Below are 21,120 nucleotides of genomic sequence, written 5' to 3' on the forward strand. Positions count from 1 at the left end.
AATGAGAAATCTTCCTTTAATCATAATATAAATTATTATTACTAATATAAGTTATTATAATTGTGCAAATGATTATTATCATAGTCATTATCATTATCTTTTGTTGAACACCACCTGGGTGTCCTGATCACATTTAAAAATGTTTCTAATGTAAATATCACCCATTCAGTCAAGTTTGAGGGGGTGTGGGGTGGGCAGAGACTAATGCTGCTGCACACCTTTCTGGGCACTTAAGTGATTCGTCCGTGAACAAGTTTCCTTCAAGTAGGTGTGATAGGCAATACTCAATAATCAGAAAACATAATTTATGCAGTATATTAGAAAGTTAAGTGCTATTTTAAAAGAAAGAAAAAAAAAGTAGAGAATATAGAGGATTGGAAATTCGGGGTGGGAAGTAAGGCAGCTCAACAATGTTAAGAGCCTAGAATGGGCTCATTAAGTGGGTGATATTTCAGCAAGAATTAAGAGATAAGGAATTTGAGAAAGATAAAGATAGGCTTTGGAGTCATCAGGAATTAACTTTGAATCTGTTTCTTCTGCATATCATCTGTAGCTTGCTAGAACTCTATAAACTTCTGTTTGTACATCTAATAAAACCAGAAAGATACTGTTGCTTGGCCCGGATGCTTGACAATTAAATATATGTGGAAATTGTATAGAACTTGACTTGCAGATGCTAAGCATGATTTAATATGTTAAAAAATACAGTGTGTTGAAAAAGGTAACTCAAGTTCTATACAATTCCACGGGAGGTGAGATACTGACATAGGTTGCAAGGTCTTTGTTCCATCTCTGGGGGAATGCCACATTTCTAGGGCTTCAGGTATTCCCTAGAGTTTAGCTCACTCTCTAATTGCCAAATGCTCCACTTTTAAATTCAAGTGAAAAGAACAAAATAAGTCTGGTAGGAAATAGGACAAGGAAATGTATTAAAAGTCTCTGCTAAAATGCATTAAAATGAATATAAAAGGGAAAAAATACAGATTGACAGTAGTAGGGAATTTGACAAGCTGGTGTATAGATGCTTTAGTACCTGCTGCTTTCAACAAAATTCACTTAGTGGAATGAAAATTTTGAAAGGATGTTTGGGATAAGCATCCAAAGTAGCTGCTATACTTCAACAATAAGAAAATTGAAGCAATTGGCTTCATCCAGCCTTTGAGTGCAGGAGGATTTGCACAAATAGAGGGGACCATGACTTTTAGGCAGATTGACATAGGAAAAAAAAAAAATACACCTATTCAAAATATTTACCCCTGACTTGGTCCTGACACCTACAAAATTTTATGCCAAATCTTATCTGCTATCCCTTCAGCACTCTTGTCAGTGTTGTTAAACCATCACTTCCTGTGCCTGTTAGAAGGAAGTGCAGCCATTGTCTTTCATGCCAATTAACTGCCAGAAAGGAGATTTACATGATGGACTGAAAAGGCTCTCAGAAAAGCATTCTTTGGGCTGCAAAAGTAAGGACTCAAAAATCTTCAAAATGTTCAACTGGGTATAGAGTTGAACTTGACAACTTGACAGACACAAATGAGGACAAAACAAATTAAGGAGGAAGATTAAGATACCTGTTTTCTTAGTACATTCCAAGGCATCAGCATCAAATTTACTCATTTGTTCATTTGTTCATCCAGTACTTATTAAGCAACTGCTACCCATCACTAATCTATGAATTATTGATTCAAGGGTTAGCAAAACAGAAGCAATTTGTGTCATGAGCCTGTTGCCTAGTGAGGGAATGAGGCATTAACATTCAGATAGATAAATGGGTAGATGACAACTCTAATAACTAGTATACATTAATATAGACATGCAGATTGTTCCAACTATTGAAGTACTTCTGTACCAACTGTGAAATAGCCATTGCCCCCTTCATCCGTGTCTCCTGGCACTTAGTTGTCATTCAGCAATAAATGGCTAACACCTGTTATAGCACAATGGCTCAGCCATAACACCCTGATAACCATGCATATCTTTGCTTAGATCGCTTAGGCAAGGCTAACATGTAGTTTAACCCAAGTCTTGGGTTAATGTCCTGTGGTCTTCCACAGAACATACAAAGATAGGTCGTCAGGTAGTCACATTTGCAGCTGTTACAAGACTGTTTCTCATCTGCTTCTTATCTTTTAGGAGGTTGCCAGGTAGCAATTTCTTATCGGCCTTCCTAATGTCAGTAAAGCATGAGACTTTCCATATTACACTTCTGCCCCTCCTTTGGGTATAGCTGTAGGCTCTGCTGTAGTTGGGAGCTGGATCCACAATGGCAGGAAGAGAGCCACCACATATGTTGCCTTTGATATGGCACCCTGGTTTGATGTCATCCAGTGATATTAAGAGACATGGAGTGACAACACCATGCTGATCTTCCTTATGATTTCAGCATGAGTAATAAACTGTCCAAACTGATTTGGCCTCATGTCTCTTTTCTGGCTGAGTCTATGGGGGTATGGCAGGCCTGCTTAGGAGCTGCCACGGTGCTACTGTTTATAGACAGATTGACTGCTTGACACCTGTCAAGCAAAAAACTCTCAAGACCTTGTTCCGGCATTTGGGGCAGACTCAGATTTTATTGGTTGGTGTCCATATCATTCCAATCACTTTCTATTTTAAAAATCACAACTGGTAAAAGTAATAGGAAGAAAAAAATATAACATTTCACAAGAGAATATGGCAAGAATGCTAAAATTATATTTGCAGCTCAGAAATAGATCTCTATGAGAATTAGCATTTCAACTGCAGTGTAAAGGATGAATAGGAATTGGCCAGGGAAAACAGGATAGCAGGGAATTTTCCATGATTCTAAGTAGAAAGAGCAGGTACATGGGTAGACCCTGAGGTGTTTAAGGTGTTAAGTAAAGTATAAAGAAGGCCATTGAGATATTATACAATGCTCTCAGGTCAAAATACCTCTTTGTCTCTTCTGAGAGCCTAGTAAAACACTTGTAATTCTACCAGTAAAGTTAAAGTGCCTGTGACTTCAAAGAGAACACCAATATAATTTTGTTGTCTTACTATGTAAAAGACACATTGACAGTTCTAGTGGTGAATACAGAAGTGTTTAAGAAGACCGTAGGCTCCAAGCTTCATAATATAAAGGTATTGCCTTTATATTATGTTGTATTTATTTGTGACTGACCTCATACTGGGATGTTGAAAATAATATCTGATAAATGAAAATGTGAGAAAAGGAAGGAAGGAAGCAAGGAGTGAGGGGAAGGAAGGAGGGAAGGAAAGAGAAAAAGAAGGAGGGAGGGAGGGAAGGAGGAAAAATGGGAAGTCCTCTACTTGAAAGGATATAAATGTATAGGATGCCGGGGATTTATTATGCCTGCAGTAAATAGAATGGAAAAGGAGAAAGATATAATGAAGAAATTTCATATAATGACATACATAAAAAAATAAAATAAAATGAAGACATTAGAATCTGAGATAATTAACCCAAAAATACATAACTTCCAAATTAGCAGCATAGACTTGGAGTGCAACTTCACACAGACATCCCTGAAGAACTCCTGCTTGTCAGCTTATTCAAGGCAAATTAAGTGAAGAAGATGGAAACATTCTAAACTACTCCCATTACCAAAGGTAGTGAGCAATACTATTTTTGGCCTGGCTTGGGTGGGGTAGATTGTCTTGTCAAATGAAAGTAATTGCCCCCCTTATCGTGCTTAGTGAAATAAGTCAATCGGAGAAAGACAATTATCCCATGATCTCCCTGATAAGAGGAAGTGGAGATGCAACATGGCGGGTTTGGGGGGTAGGAGAAGAATAAATGAAACAAGATGGGATTGGGAGGGAGACAAACTATAAGTGACTCTTAATCTCACAAAACAAAGTTAGGGTTGCTGGGGGGAGGGGGGTCAGGAGAGGGAGGTGGGGTAATAGACATTGGGGAGGGTATGTGCTATGGTGAGTGCTGTGAAGTGTGTAAACCTGGTGATTCACAGACCTGTACCCCTGGGGATAAAAATACATTATATGTTTATAAAAACATAATAATAAATAAATAAATAAATAAATAAATAAAAGTAATTGCCCCTAAAGATAGTGTAGGATGAACTATGGCAGGCTTCAACCTGAATATGAAGGAGTTTGTATTTATCCTAAAACGATAAGGAAACCTACAGTTTTGTTGTTGTTGTTTTTTCTCTCTCTCTCTCTTTTGAATCAAGGAGAAACAAATTAAAAGAAATGTTCATGAAAAATAAACATGGTGGAATATGCAGGGTGACTTCCTGGAGAAAGGGGAGAAAAGTAGAGACAAAAGGCTGAGAACTGGAAAAACCAGTTGCAGAGATCAGTAAAGAGGAGAAGTGAGGACCAACTTTGGTAGTTCTCATAAAAGCAGTAGAGATGGAACAAATGGAATTTGTGACTGAATGGGCGTGGGAAGAAGGCTTGTTTTGAGAGTGGTTTGGGATGATGTGTTTGGGACATGGGGTAATTAATAACCCTGGGATGGTATCTCCATCCTAATCCCCAGAGCCTGTGAATATGTTATCTTACATGGCAGTAGATCATTTGCAGAGGTACATAAGGTAAGAATCTTGACTTGGACAAGTCCTCCTGGATTTTTTGTTAACAATGGGATCACAAAAGTCTTTATGAAGAAGAGGCAGGAGGGTTAGTCAGAGAGGATAATATGTCAGTGAAAGCAACCACAAGCCAAGGAGCCCAGGCAGTATGTGGAAGCTAGGAGAGACAAGGAGCAGACTCTACCCTAGAGCTTCCAGGAGAAACCAGGCCTGTCATTGCCTTGATGTTACCCAGTGAGATTTACTTTGGATTTCTGACCTCTAGAACTTTAAGAGAATACATTTGTGTTAAGCCACTAAGCTTGTGATGATTTGTTTATAGCAGCAATGGGAAACCAATGCCATGTGCCATTGACAATAATATAAACAGAGAGAATGTTATGACTTTCGTTCTCTGCAGACTGATTTTGAGGAATGTGAAGAATGTGATAATTTGACCTTTCAAGAAATTTAAAAATTTGTTTGATGAGTCATAGGTGTACTAGAAACCACAGTTTTCCACGAATTCTCAACATTAGGTAGAGAAAAGAGGAAGAAAAACCAGAATATAAGGCAGAGAAATAGCAAAATAAATAAACAGATGGATAAGTAAATAAATATAAACAGAGTTGTAATAAATGAAAGAAGGATGGGAGCTTTTTGAGAGGTTGTAGTGGGCAGTTTTCCAAGAAAGGAGATAATCGACTATTCATGTAATACAGAATGTTCCCATCACAGAGGCCTGTGGTGAGCAAGATTAAAGTACTTATCCATTGGTGGAATAATAATAATGAAAAAATTAGAACACAAACGCAAACATTTTTATAAAGTAATAATAATGTTCTGCAAGAATTGGGGGAAAAAAAGGTTGTTTCTTGGAATAAGAAGGACAGAGAGATGGAAAGATATTGAAACTGAGCCATGACTGAAAAGGCTTTGTAGATACACCTAGGGCCTATGTTGTCCAATTTAGCTTTGAAATCATTAGAGTAAAAGTAGCCCAGTGTGATATGTCTGGAGACAGGCAGGTTTGGTACCAAAACTTCATTCTACTTCTATGCTATTCTCTCTGATCCTTTTTTCCTCATTAGTCAAACACGGTATACTATATACCTCTTAGAGTAAATGATAAAATGTGGGAGGTAATATATGGGAATGGTCATGTACCTGCCACCTGTGGAAATTAAAAATTGTATTTGTGATTTTTAAATGGTATTTATTATTATGTAATAGCAAGGAGAGAGAATAAAATGAAAATACAGATCAATATCAGATAAGAGAATGTATATAAATATGAAAAATATCTATGAATACAATAACACAGAAGCAGTAACTACTTCATTTATAGTCACAAAGTATTTATTTATTTATACTCACAATTATTTGAAGTAGTATTAATTTCTAAGATTAAGCAGCAAGCTAATTATGTAGTTTGAAAGACCACTTGTCATCCAGGATTTTAGAAGATAGTGTATATTGAGCTGATGATACCTGCCTGAGAAAGGTACAGGTCAGAAAACCTATATTTCTTCTCAATCTCTCTCAAGTTAATAATTATATATTATATTATGATCTGGAATCACTAATCCTACAAGTCACTGCCTCTTAGAAAATTTATGATAGACAAAGACAAAATAGTAACTAAGGAAAGGTTTTTACCTTCATGTAGTAGATAAATATAACAGTAAAGAAAAACTAGGTACTTCAAGATCATTTTTCTAATCAGTATATTCAATCCAGGTTTCTATAGATCACAGAACTACCCAATGTATAGTATAAAATGAGTCATCTGATATCCATCTTTCATGAAGACAAAAATGACTTTATTTTTATGATAGTCATAGTGAATAAAACTTACAGACATTTTACAGGATTTTTGCAATTTCTAGATGTGTGAGTTAAAGTCTAAGATTCATTAGTTAAGATCCAAAAAGCTAAGTAGAGTACCAGGAAGGCAACTAGAAAGTGCTGTCATGGTTCTCAAGGCTAATGTAAAGAACAAAACTCTATAAGGAAATGTTTGGGCATTAAAGATGATTTGTCTACAGCTCCCATTGTGTACTCTTTTGTTTAACTTTGAGTCATACATTTCATTTCTGTGAATACCTAGTAAGATTTTATTTTGTGCTGGACATTGCCATTCATATGCTAGAGTGATTCTGGATTTTATATTCTTTTGAAGATTGTTAATTTTTGTCCAATGATGCAGTTAAAATGCCCATATTCACCTTAATGTAGAGTTGGCTCTATACTTTTTAAGTGTAGATATGTGAAAGTCCAAGAAGATATCCAAGTTCTTCTCACTTGACTGAGATAAACCTCCAAAACTCTGCCCCCAACTCGACCTCCCAGAATCTTATCTAGATTTTGATGTAGACATTCTTAAGGTCGGCCCAAAGTAGACTTCATATTAGAGCAGGACTCACCAAACATTTTCTACAAGTGATCACATAATAAGTACTTTAGTCTTCACAAGCTATGTGGTCCCTCTTGCTGCTACCCAGTTCCACTATGGTGACACAAAAGTAACTAGACAATATATAAATAAAGGTGGCTGTGTTCCAATAAAATTTTATTTACAAAAACAGGCAATGAGCCAGATTTGGCCTTTGGGATGATAATTTGCCAACCGCTACTCTCATGCATGGCTATAAATCTAAAGGCTGTTACTTTGTTGCCTGTGGTGTTAATAAGGCTTATGAATGTGTCTGGAATGCTAACATCCTTCTGCCGTGCTCAAACTCTGTTGTCTCTGTTCTGCTTTCAGCCATTTAACAGTTACTTCATGATTAGCCTTGTGTGATATATTGTCCTATTTATGTGCAGCCCAGTTCTCAGCCAAGGATTTGTACGAACATCCCCACAAACTGACTTTTGGAAGCTCTGCCCTTGCTCATCTCTCTTTTTCTCCGCTCCCCTTCCCTTTTATATTGCAGGTATTTAATTTGCTCCAAACTCCCATCTCTGCCTTCACAGCTCAGTGCAACTGCAGTGAGCTGCTGGGGCCCCAGCCCTTGCAGCTGGGTAGGAAATGGCCCTCAGCCAGAAAGCTGGTACAGTAACAGGTCCCACCTAGTGAGCTCTCCATGTTTCATCATTCACAGCTTGACCTAATTAGCTCATGGTTGTTTATGGAGAAGGACTAGACCAATACCAGTTATAGTAAGGAGAAGACTGGAATCTTTTCTTTTCAAATAATGGAAAATATAAATATTTAACAAGAATTTAGTTCATGAACAATGAATTTATTTACTCACAGTAGTGAAAATGCAAGTTTCCTTTCATTTCGGGTGTAGTTTGATTGCAATGTTTTCAAAGTCACCAGACCCTGTAATATATTTATTTGCTCTTTTCTATGCTCTGCTTTCTTCTCTAGTAGAGTTTTCTCCTCATGATGTTCTTTTTTTATTCTGGAGATAAGGCTATTAGCACTGAGATGTAAACATCCTTATACTCTACTACCAAGAGAAAGAATAAAACATACCGTCTATTCATCAGATGAAGAGAGACCACTTTCCTTCCAGAAGCCACCAGTATATATCTTCTTGTCTCTGGCCTGATGTTAATTAGATGCCTAAACCCAATCACAGTCATTTGACTATGGAGTAGAGATAGAGGAATTGCTGTAAGAAATTACATCCCCATCCCTGGAACTGAGTGTTGAGATAACCTCTCCTAAAATGTATGACAGAGAAAGGCTGTAAGCCACTTTCCTCCAAAGTGGCAGTGTTCTTGAGGAGAGAAAGGGAATCAACTTCAAAGACATAATGAAAAAAGTATTTCAGGATAGATTTTTTTAAAATGGCCGTGAGTGTTACATGCATATACGTATACACATGATGGTAATATGAGACTAATAAAAACTCAAATTTTGAAGAAAATTATATATGCTTGCTCTTGTTTCCCAATGGAAAAGGCTTACTGAACTTCATAACTTTAGTTAACTAAAACCTTTAATAACACTTATAAGCAGATGTTAAGCTAAGTTATATTCCTGTGTAATTTGAGGTCTAAATTTGGTCCTGTACATGTTTTAGTCATTCAATCCCATGTCTGTCAGTGTCACTCCCAAATTATTAATGTTGAAATGAGTAGACACAGCATGCAAGAATCTGATGGCCAGAGATAATCTTGGTACCAACTTCCTACTTTTTGGGGGGTTGAGTAGATGCAAGTAAGAATTATTGATTTTCAGTCTCCTAACTCTACAGTAAAGTGGAAATGTAGAGATGATGGTGATGATGGTGGGGTTGTCTGTGTTGTCTCTCTTGACTATGATCCCCATCTTTTAGGTTAGGGCTGCTGAGCAGGGAGCATGTGTTTCTTATGTAGTAATAGATAGATTGAATCATAGATAAAAAATTCAATCCTGTCATTACCTTTTCACCAACCACCAAGTACATCCTACTGAGTACTTGAGAACATTTCTTTTATGACTTTTTCATCCTCATTGGGAGAAAAATCTTAAGCACGCAAAATTTCTCCAAGCTTCTGAGTTGATTCCAAACATTTTTAGTCTAAAGGTCATCAGTAAATTTTGAGCATATGTCATTTGATATATGTAAATTTTTAGTTATAAATAGAACACATACATTCATATCTTTAGTGGTGAGGAGGACCGGCTGTGGATACAAGCTGCCTAGATTTGAATTCTAGATCTGTTATTGCCCAGCTGTGTGATTCTGAGCAAGGTATTTCATAAATCTCTATCTCAGTTTCTCATTTAAAAAGGATAGAAACAATACTATGTGCCAGACAGAGTTGTTATGCAAAATGAATATATATAGAGAGAGTTTAGGCCCATTATCATTATTGTTATCATTGTTACCATATTATTCTTTTACTACCATGTCATGTACATTATAAGCATAAATAACATAGATGAGATCTAGAAAATGCCTAAATATAAGTTCTATTTTTTATATTACAACTGTAAGATATTTTAGTGTAGAAAACATAGAAGACAGATTATTTTGTAATAGCACCTATTTTACAATGTTAAAGTCTGGAATTAAAATGTAGAATTTCTAATATGCTCATGCCACACTTTAATGGAACTTCTCTTGTATTCACTATCCATTATTTCTGCATTATTTGCTGGAACACACCTGCATGGTCTTATTGGTTGTAGAACAATTGCCATCTTCTTAATAACAAAATAGCACAACCATTGTTAAGAAACTTCTAAAGATTTCTGACCTTGCTTCGCTGATGTCAAACTTACTCTAGTGTGGGCCGTTATATCCATGCCCCTGAAAAACCCAGCTATTGTAATCTTTCACCGACCTATGTCCCCTGTAAATGAGTCACAGTAGTCCCCTCCAAGTTTTTTATTATAACTTCACAATGGCCAGAACATTAAGAGGAGGCTCTCTTGTGAATTCCCTACTCAAAGTCAATATTGATCCTTTCCTGATCTGGCCCTAAATGGATCTGTTTCTAACCAGAAAGCCATGCCAGAAAACACTGTGGCTAGATACTATGCTGATATCCCTGTACACTTCCTTTCCTTATGCTCTATCAGAAGATGAAATAGCCGAGACTTTTGTTAGCATTCACCATGGCATAGATTCATTTCTCAGAAGGAAAAAAAAAGACACTTTTATGTTATATGTGGCATTAATGTCATCCTTCATAATTCAGCTCAATTTAAGTTGAACTCCAGAGAAAAACAGTAAGTAAGGAACAGCTCCAGAAGCAAGTCTGGATGGTGCAGCCAAACCCCAGGTTCCAATGTTTTGTGGTCTGTAAAAACTTAAAGCTCAGAAGCAACATTTTCTTTCTTTCTTTCTTTCTTTCTTTCTTTCTTTCTTTCTTTCTTTCTTTCTTTTTTAAGTAAAATAAGATTTATGGTATGGACTCTAGCTTCTGGACTAGAAAGCTCAAATGAGAAGATGTACATGTATGAAAATTAAATGTTATTTGCTGTTTCCTTTATTAAAGAAGAAGGCACTCTGACTTTTTAGACCACACATTTTGTGTTTAGCAGTTAGAATTTCTTATTGTCATTTTCACTTTACATGCTTGCCTCTCCGTGTATATTTTGAACCTATGTACACAGATGATGTTTCCTGGCCTGAGAAAATCAGTCACTTCATAGATACTTGTTCTGTGATTGGATGTAAATGAAAGCTCCTCAGAATCACGACTAGCTCTTCATAAGTAGCCCTATCCATTATTTTGCAGGAGTTAAATTGAGAAAACAAATAAATTTGACTTAAAACAAATTAAATTTACCATATGGTAAAGTCCTCAGTCTTTTATATGTCTTCTGATAGTTTAATACTCACAGAATTCTTACTGTTTTATGTAATTTTATAACTACTATATACAAGTCAACCCAGTAGCTCATCCTTCCAAAACTAGCACCAACATTTGATAATATGTGTTAGTATCTGCAATTCCTTTGATTATTTTCCCTTACTCTTCTTGTAACCTTTTGTCCTCCAAAATCTCTTGGCTAGATTTTACCAGGTTCAGTGAGTTCCTAGAAGAGGTAAATACTTGAAATCCTGGGAATTGCTGGCATTATAGCTTTCAAAGGCATATTTGCTATTTCTGATGGAATCCATTCTATCTGCCCTAATACAAGCTTCCTGGATTGCTATATTACTGAACATTCTGTGTCATTCTTTAGTGGAGATCTTCTAGTATGAATCACAGGATTTGGGTTGAAAAACCCTTACAAGGAGGAAAACAGGCTAAGGCAGGAGGTCCTGTGCCTATGCAGACCCCTCTGGACTGCAGGTGACTGATCTTGAGGAGAGTGTCTGCCTACCAAAGAGAGCCCAAGAAAGAAAATAGCATATGAACCGGGGCTGGGGGGGGGAGGGGCGAGGGCAGGGGAGTGAGCAAGACATGGGGAATTGCTGGGCAGCATGGGCATTCCTTCCAGATGGTGACTAAAATGTTGAGTGGCGCGGACATGCTTACTCACTCCCCCCAGTTTCTAAGGACTTAGCCCATAACTAGTGGGAGTGTAAGTGACCACTTTCCCACTGAGACCCACCCACTGCCCCTCTCTATTGTCCCTAACTCCTATCCTTAACTGAGGACACAGGGAAAGATAAAAGAGACCTTCTTTTCCTTCCTTCCATTGAGGCACTGGGTTAGGCAGGGCCAGTGGTAGCCAAGGACAGTTACCATGTAAGTCTTGAGTGCTCAGTGTTTGAGAAAGGTAGATGGCCCCAGGACAGCAGCGACGTGCAATAGGCAGGTGGCCTGAGCCCCGGGTCAAGAATATGAGACTGAGGTCTGTGGTCCAAGGTCCTCACATTGTGGGGTCGGGTAATGGGAATAGAAAGAAGGATAGAGACAAACAGGACCAAGGCGAGTGCAGGGAGGGGCCTCGGGCTCAGAGCTTGTTGGTTTTCTACCACTTGCAGGTATGTTCATATTGGAAGCTACTTTCTTCACCAGCTCACTCTTTTTTTTAATTCAAAATTTTATTTTTAAGCATACACACACACACATTTTTAAGTACATGTATGATATATTTTATGTATATGGGTTAGGTAGCTAATTAGGTAGTTAATTGATAAGCCTTCTACTGTCAACTTTTCCTGGCGAATTCAATCCCCTTCCCCAAAAAGAACATCAGAAAGATCCTCTGTTCTTTCCAGCTTGAGATTCTTTTCACTGGCTAAATATAGGAGACAGGGTACGTCCAGAGGTAGAGAGAGGTTCTGAGCCATGAGGGGAGGCAGGTTCTTCTCCTGGTCTTTTGTGAGGCTGCTAAGCATCTTGTAAGGATAGCTATAGTATGTAGATAGGAAGTGGTGGATACAGGATTTTAAAATACATTTTCCAAATCTGAGACCTTTGCTCTTTTAACAGAAGAGTTATGGCATTTGCAAAGGTACTAGCATATGGTGGGATAGAGATGTGTGTTGGATTAAAACTGAATAATAGAAAGAATGAATGCTATTATGTTAGTCTGCTGAGGCTGCCATAACAAGAGGCTGCCATAGGGTAAGCCACAGACTGGGTGGCTTAAACAGCAGAAATGTATTTTCGTACCATTCTGAGGGCAAGAAGTCTGAGATTAAGATGCTGGGAGACTTGGTTTCTTGTGGGGGGTCTTTCTGGTTTGCAGATGGTATTCATCTCCGTGGATCCTCATATGACCTTTACTCTGTGTGGGCATGCAGAGAGAGAGAGATCTGGTATTTCTTCTTCTTATCAGGATGCCTATTGTATGGGGTTAGGGCCCTACATTTACAACCTCATTTTACCTTAATTACCTTCCTAAAGGCTTTGTTTCCAAATACAGCCACAAAGTGGGAGGGAGTTGATTAGAGCTTCAACATAGGAATTTTGGGGAAATACAGTTCAATATGGAATAACTAGAAACATAACTGATTTATTATGTCAAAGTATATTCAGGGACTGGAGCTGGAATTTTGCAACTAGATATTTTGGTCCACTGAAGAATTTACTACATACTAATTAATCCAGAACACACTATTTTCTGAAGCTTAATCAAAGGTCATGGAGTATTTTTAACTTGAATTCTAAATATATTTCACAAAGTTTTTGTTGTTGTTGTTGTTGTTCTCTACAATGAATGAAAGATGCTTAAAGGGAAAAGGGATGCTATAGAATTTACTAAAAAGAGTGGCCTTTCTTTCATTTTATAGGCCCAACAACTTACTGATCTGGAACAAAAATTAGCCGTGGCCAAAAATGAGCTGGAGAAAGCGGCTCTTGACCGGGTAAGTTAACATCTCTGAATCCTCCTAATTGCAGTTTTAGCGCACAAAGCTAGGGTAGACCCATTGCTTCACTTGATTTATTGATGCATTTCCAGATGCTGTACCTGGAAGGTGGGTGTAGAATTCATGAGTGTTTGACACTCCCTTTGGAACCCAAATCTTTCCTCTCTTTTGCTGCTACAGTAAATTGACTCAAGGTTCAGCCTTGTGAGTTCGTGACTTTTCATTTTCCACCTTACCGGTACATTTGTTCTCTAACACCATGAATAAACATGTTTTAAAGCACCAGCAAAGATGCCATGTATTAACTCTGGGTGAATGAGTTAGGAAACAAATCGAAGTAGTCATTGACACTTTTAATTTTAGAAATCGTAAATCAGAATTCTGGAGGGAGAATCAGAGAAGAAGGAGGTAGCCCTCCTAACCAGCTCTATTCATATAAAGATAACGCAGGAGAGAATGACATAAATCCCTCTTTATAACAGCTTTCCTTAAGTATAATTCACATAGTATAAAAGTCACATTTTAAAAATTCACAAAGTTGTGCTACCATCACCACTAATTCCAAAAGATTTTCTTCAATGCTTTTTACCTCCTCTCTTTCATTTTGGTTTTTATTAATGTCTCATTGTGTTACAAATGTGCATGCTCAGGATAAACCACAACTCCTGCTTGATGCCAACCTTTGCCCTTTCAGTGTTCTTCATGTGAGGCATACGTAGAGAATAGGCAATTGGCATATGGAAAGGGAGATAGAAAGGGATTAATTGATTATATAATTAGAATTATTGTTCTGCTTAATCTTTATGGAATGTGGCAAAATTTCGTAATGCCTGTCATTCTTTCTTTTTTATTTTTAAATCATGTCTATGAAATAATAGGAAATAAACATTTCTCTATACTTTCGTTCACTCAGAACAAAAGGTAGAGTGACTTTAATCTCTTTATTTACTCACACCCATTTATCAAACATCCAGTGTCATTTTCTGTAATACTGAGAACATATATCTAGCACATATTAATACAGGAAACTGAATCTGAGAAATCAATCATAGTATTTCAGACTTGAGAAGACAAACACCACATTATTCTCAATCAGAAGCATGGAAAGTCTGTGCCAAAGGAACAGGGCCATCCAGGAGTAATCTTCATTTTAGTAAGCCTTCAATGCATCACCTGACTAAGATCAGTTCTTCATTAGGTTGGTGTTAGCAGCCATCATCCTGCCTAACACTGGAAAGGCAGACCCTCTCATGTGGAAGATAACCTCTGGGGAATTTTTGGTTCATTTCTACACAGTGTTTGACATGTAATAAAAGTATTTCTAGACGTGTGGAGAGGGAATACAATCTGATCAGAGTACAAAAAGAAACCAAGGAAAGCGTCACTGAAGCTGATTCAGACACTCGAATGAGGAAACAAATATTTCATGAAGACGGGTGTGTGTGTGTGTGTGTGAGTAGAGAAAGTAGACAAAGAGATAAAGCATAACATTTTTCACTGGACTTGGAATCTATTAAAAACATCAAGTAGACATTGTAGAATTAGAACAAAATGATGCATGTAATTGAGACTTTAACTTTGATCAGTTGCAGATTGGGTGAGTGGACATAATAGAACTGAAGACAAGTAAAATGTACAGAAAATTAATATCAATTACCTAGACTAATATAGAAAAAGTACAAATAAATGGAAAATAAACAGAGAATGAGAAATGTGTATCAATTTTTAAAATTTTAAAGTATTTATACTTGTTCCAAAAGGAATAAAAAACAGAAGCAATATTTGTAGAGATAATGACTTAAAATTTTCCAAATGGATAATTATAGATCATTCCAAGAGACAGATAGCATAATCCTAAATCAGTTTGTATACAGCAATGTTCCTTAAAATTGTATATAAATTTTTGAAAGTACAGCTGAAATGCATGCACTTTCTTCATTCTGCTATATTTCACTACAATTTATTAACAACAGATGTCTAATTCAGAAAAATGAAAATGTGAATAAAAACAAAGAGATGTCATCTCAACACCATCAGATTGTTACAAATTAAAAAGTCTAATGATCCCATATTCCAATACACTAGTGGTGGTAGTGTAATTATTAAATCAGTTTTTAAATGTATGTATCATAGAATTTGCACTTGTCCCTATGTGCTTGGACACGTGTAAGGACGTGACATACAACAATGTTTGTGTTAATACTAAATTGAAATAACTTAAATGCTTACCATTAGAATTAGCATACATATTTCATATATGTTCCATACTCATATTTTCAAATAGTAATCAAAATTTAATATTAATGAATACATATAAAGACATTTATATCAATATTAATACATCTATAATATATACTGTTGAATAAAAAATTCAGAATTATACATATGGTATTTAACAATTGTTCAAATACACAAATCACATTTGTTTTGGATTATATATAATATAAATAGATGAAGTAGAAAAATATATCAAATTCAAGGACCCAATTGACTTTGGGGAAAGATGGAGTAAAATCACACTAAGAATGCTTAAAATTACTTCTACTGTTTCCCAAGTGTTTCATTTTCCAGTAGTTGTATAGACACAGATAGTCTTTAATTTATACACACACATATAGATATTTTGTGTACATTAGATACATGCATCATATAGTATATACATTATAGATATACATTAGGTTATGTAATATGTGTATATATTACCAATATATATATGCATTTTATCATGTATTTTATAAAAGTATAATAAATATCATATATAACAAATATATAATATGTAATAAACATGATGCTTTTTAACATTTAATTCAGATTGATATTTACCTGATATTTTTTATAATTGTTTTCTTCTCTATATGCCCTATATTTTTCAAAATGTTATTTTAGAAAATGAAGAAAGTGTGCTATCTGCTGTTAAGAGCTTTCCATTTTTGTAATCACAACGTAGCAACCATTTTATTTAAAAAAAATAAGCAAGTAATATGATTATAGACTTGCTTTGCAATACTTTATTGTATACATATAGCAGATGTGTAAAGAAAAGAAGTTGCTTCCTAACCACCAGATTAAACTATGGGTGTTTGGTGTTTTTTTTTTAAGATTTTATTAATTTATTTGACAGAGAGAGAGAGATCTCAAGTAGGCAGAGAAGCAGGCAGAGAGAGGGGGGGAAGCATGCTCCCCGGTGAGCAGAGAGCCCAACGGGGCTCAATCCCAGAACTCTGGGATCATGACCTGAGCTGAAGGCAGAGGCTTAACCCACTGAGCCACCCAGGCGCCCCTGGGTGTTTTGATACAGGAAAGAGGAGATGGAATATTTCAGGTTGATTCATTTTGGAGTTCTTATGGTATCTCCTTGCTATACCGTAGTTGTGAAGGACCAGGCTAAAATTCTACTTCCCAGAGTCTTGGATCTCACATAGGCATTTTCATTAGGACATATGATCAAAACCGCATCATAGCTAACATAAGTAACTTTTCAAACAGGTTATCTAGAAAGTGTTGCAATAACTAATTAGTAAGGTCATTTTGTGAATTCTGATGATACTCTTTCTTAAGGTTTAGATCTTTGGGACAAATGTTTTAAATGAACAACTAGATGTTTTAAGAACTCTGTTCCATTGTGATTGTCTTATTTTTTATTTTTCCAACTATTTAAGGTAGTTTTAAGGAAGCCTGCTTGCCATTTGGTAGAGTAGGCCAAGCATAATTCATCTTACCAAGATTCCAGCTTTATAAGATTTTTTAACTTATAAAAAAGAAATTTATACTAATTTATGTTACTCTCTGACTATATCCAACTTATACTACATAATATTACTTTTTAAAAAGGGACAAGACTCTTTATAGAGTTGGGAGAATCAGAAAATCAGAGATATATATAAATCCTAAAATTCAACTAGACCATCATTCTTTGTTTTGTTTTTGTTTTTGTTTTTGTTTAATCCTTTCTCTAATACCCCTACCACAATCTCTACAAGATGCTTTAAATCCTAGAAAGAATGGGATTCCTGTGATCCCGAGGCAGCCAAGTCTCCTCTGATTTTTTTAGCAACTCTGACTGTGGAATTTTCTTCCTTGCATTTAAACTTTTCCCTCATCTGACTTCAGATAATCCACTTAGTCAGGTTCAAAATGGCTAACTAGGTTTGAAGTGCCATTCATGTGATCACCATGTGGTAGGATCTCTGGGAAACAGAAAACATGTATGATACATGGTCTGGAGATCCACACCTCTCACATTTTGTTGGGCACCCGAAATTATGAAATAATTGCTTGTGGAGTTAGAAGGTTCCAGAAACACAGAAAATGAATGCATTTTATGTACTTGTGGGTTGTACAAACTGGTGTAGTCGCATAATACTGAATGGACAAATTATAATTTGGTCTGAACCACAGAACTCCAGGTTAACATAGTATTTTTCTCCTTTGTCTTACCCATTCTGTGCTTTTCTCCACTCTGTCTCTATTCACTCCCCACCTAGGTGTGCCTAGCCTGCACCGTGCTACAGTCTGGATTTAGCATGAGAGGCTCTATGTGGCAATGTTTCCAGAATCAGTCTGCCTTTCTTCAGTCACTCTTCCACAGAATGACCATGTTCAAATTCCTCAAACTCTTTGTGCATCACTGCAAAATGGAATATTAACAAAACTTACTTTATAAGGGTGGTGAGAAAACTGTGTGCATCCAAAAAAGTAAAGTACTGAGATCTCTTGGCACAGGGAAAGCCCTCGGGAAGCATAGTGATTATTAACATCAATGAATGAGATTGTAGAGACTGCCTGTCAGTGTTAAAAATTTTTCTCTTTAACCTTCAGGATCTTGTCTTTCCTTTTGCTACAGTAAACTATAAAGCATTTCATATTACTAGAGGTCAGTTTCAACAAATCTCTTGTACCATATGTATGAGGCTCATAAACTATAGTCATAAAGGCAGGTAGAAATGCTAGCTCACTTCAAAATGGATAAAAACTACAGTTTAATGAAATTGCTTTCTACCTCTCTCCATCATCTTTATATGAGACTTTTTTACTCTCTTCAGGTGCCTAGCTCCTAAGAATGTTATATCAGGGCTTCAAATAACCTCAAATACCTCATAAATGTTATGAAATCATCTTTATACTCTAACTTGGTTCTTGTGACATGTTTAATGAAAGAAGTTTCAGTTTACTATCACAACATAAACAAAAATAATCTCATGATCTAAGAATCAACCTTGGTTTTCCAAACAATCAATTATTTATTTGGCAATATCTTATGAATTATAGGCAGCCTCAGCTACTGGAATGTAAAAACAGCTTTATAGTATGGAAATCTATCTCTCAAACTTTCATATTAAAAAGAAAATTCTGTTACATCTGACTGTCACAACATTTTGCCCAGGAAAGCATGCATTATTTACATCCATATTAAAGATGGTGTGTGTGAGGGGCGCCTGGATGGGTCAGTCAGTTAAGCATCTGACCTTGGTCTCAGCTCAGTCGTGATCTCAGAAGTTGTGTGATTCGGCTCTGCTTGGAGTCTGCTTCAGATCTTCTCCCCCTCACTCTGTCTCTGCTCCTTCCCCTGCTCTTGTGTGCTTGCTCTCTCTCTCAAAAAATAAGTAAAGAAGTAAAATCTTTAAAAAAAAAAAAAAAAGAAGTGACAGATGTTAGTCAACCTGCACAGACTCCCAGGACTAAGTAGCAAAAGAACAAGAACCTGTTTTGCCGTATGTGTCTGGCATATAACAGGAGCATTGTGGGTAGCTATTGACTGAATACATAAATTAAGATCTAACTTCATGAATTAATGAATGTGCCATTTATCCTGTATACAAGGGACCTGGAGACAACCTAAACCAAGAATCAAAACTATCAAAATAAGGGCGCCAGGGTGGCTCAGTCAGCGCAGCGTCTGCCTTCAGCTCAGGTCATAATCTCAGGGTCTTGGGATAGAGCCCCACATCGGGCTCTCTGCTCAGCAGGGAGCCTGCTTCTCCCTCTCCCTCTGCTGTTCCCCCTTCTTGTTTTCTTTCTCTCTGTGTCAAATAAATAAATAAAATCTTTTAAAAAAATTTAAAAAGATGTCAAAATGACCGTACAGGATTCATAGAGCTGATTTCATGGCAGATATAAAAGTTAAGGGGAAAGCCTTTAGATTCACAGCCCTTCATGGTCTTTCCAAAGCCAGCAGCCGATGTTCACCCAGATCTCTCTGATGACCTCACATCTTCATGGAAACGAATTCAGAGAAAGAGACAAATAAGATCATATGAACTTACATCTGTCAGGAGATGAGAAAGTAGGGGCACAGTTGTCTTTGCAAGCTATATCTTGTTCCCAGGAAAGAAGCACATTTTTTCTGAGATAAGTACTTACCTACAGACACATGAAAAATTACCTTCTAAATCTCCCACATGTTAGGATCATATATGTACACAGTAATTTTAATAAGCTTTATGTGTTATATAGCAAAAGCATTAGTAATTTATTTATCTTTTAAAAATTTATTTATTTATTTGAGAGACATAGCAAGTGAGAGGAGAATCTTCAAGCAGACTCCCCACTGAGCACAGAGCCCCATGCAGGTCTCAGTCTCACAACCGAGGAGACCACGACCTGAGCCAAAACCAAGAGTTGGTCACTTAACTGACTGAGCCACCCAGGTGCCCCGAGTATTAGTGTTTTAATGTCTGAAATAATACTTTACTTATGCATTATACAGAATAAAATGAGAAATATTTCATATTTTCTCATGTAAAACACCACCACCCTATGTCCTCTGGAGAGTTTGTTTTATTTATTCATTCAACAAACATTTGTTTAAAACTGTTTGTTTGAAACAGTTAGAAACTGGTGGTGCTGCAAGAAAGGCATTGGCCCTCAAAGAAATGACATCGTAATGGAAATAGATAAAACACTGAACACAGAAACAATAAGGTAATTTGCAACAACAAGACTACCTAGGACTTAAAGTGAGAAAAGTGACAGAGACTTTAAGGAAGGAGTGTTCCTTGAAAGGGCCTTGAGGGACTGTCTTTCCAAGAAGGTAAGATGTGATCTGACACCGGGTGTTATATGCAACTGATGAATCACTAAATTCTACCCCTGAAACTAATAATACAGTTAATTAAATTGAATTTAAAATTTAAAAAAATGTGAGCTGAGAGATAAATTTTAGGTGGACGCTTTCTATCAGATATATGGAGAAGGAGTTTATAGGACAGGAAACAGCAAGTGTAAAGGCTCTAAGATGCAAATACATTTGGAATCTTTGATGGGCTGCAAATAAAAAGAGGTTGAGCTAATCAGGTTCTTCCTAAACATGTTTGCATTTTACTATTATGTGGCAAAGCAAGTGAAAAAAGTGGTTTTGGGCAAGAAGGAGAAAAGCAGGGCAAAAACAAGACTGACCCTAGGACGGACCAGGTTGTAAGACTTTGGACAAAGTCTATCTTCTACAGTTTATACCGTATTTCATTAGGTGACACCTAGTTACGGTGAACCTCAAAGTGAACAGTAACCTGCATTTTTGAAACAGGCTACAACTACAGCCAGCAATATAAATGAAAATATAATGATGTCGTGGTGTAAAATCATCTTCTGAGTCCTGCTTATGGAACTGGGTCAAGCCAAGTCTGAGTAGTGTCAATAAAAGGTGATATTAAGTCAGAGAGACTAACTAGAGAGCTGTTTTTGTGGTAGAAAGCTGAGCAAAGTAGGGCAAGGTGGCTCAGAGCAATCTGTGATCTCTGGCAGGAAAAGTCTACAGTACAATCAAGGAACGGAGGCAGAATCTAAGGTAGGAGGCCAAGTCGTATGCTTGTGGCCCAATAAAGAAATAAAATCAGGAGCTAAGAGGTTTGGAATCAGTTGGAACAGAAGAGCAAAGATGGCTTACCCCC

General features: G+C 36.7%; 1 protein-coding gene across 1 annotated transcript in view; it reads left to right on the forward strand.

Annotated features, from left to right (window-relative positions):
- The window catches only part of LUZP2 (leucine zipper protein 2), a 466,130-nt gene that overhangs the window by 374,829 nt on the left and 70,181 nt on the right, over positions 1-21,120 (forward strand). Inside the window, exon 8 of the mRNA XM_032881225.1 lies at positions 13,157-13,231. Within this exon, the coding sequence (XP_032737116.1) occupies positions 13,157-13,231 (75 nt within the window). The remainder of the gene's footprint in view (positions 1-13,156; positions 13,232-21,120) is intronic.

This window comes from Lontra canadensis, unplaced genomic scaffold (assembly GCF_010015895.1).
Source record: "Lontra canadensis isolate GAN:19392208 unplaced genomic scaffold, GSC_riverotter_1.0 scaffold74, whole genome shotgun sequence".
NCBI classification, from domain to species: domain Eukaryota; kingdom Metazoa; phylum Chordata; class Mammalia; order Carnivora; family Mustelidae; genus Lontra; species Lontra canadensis.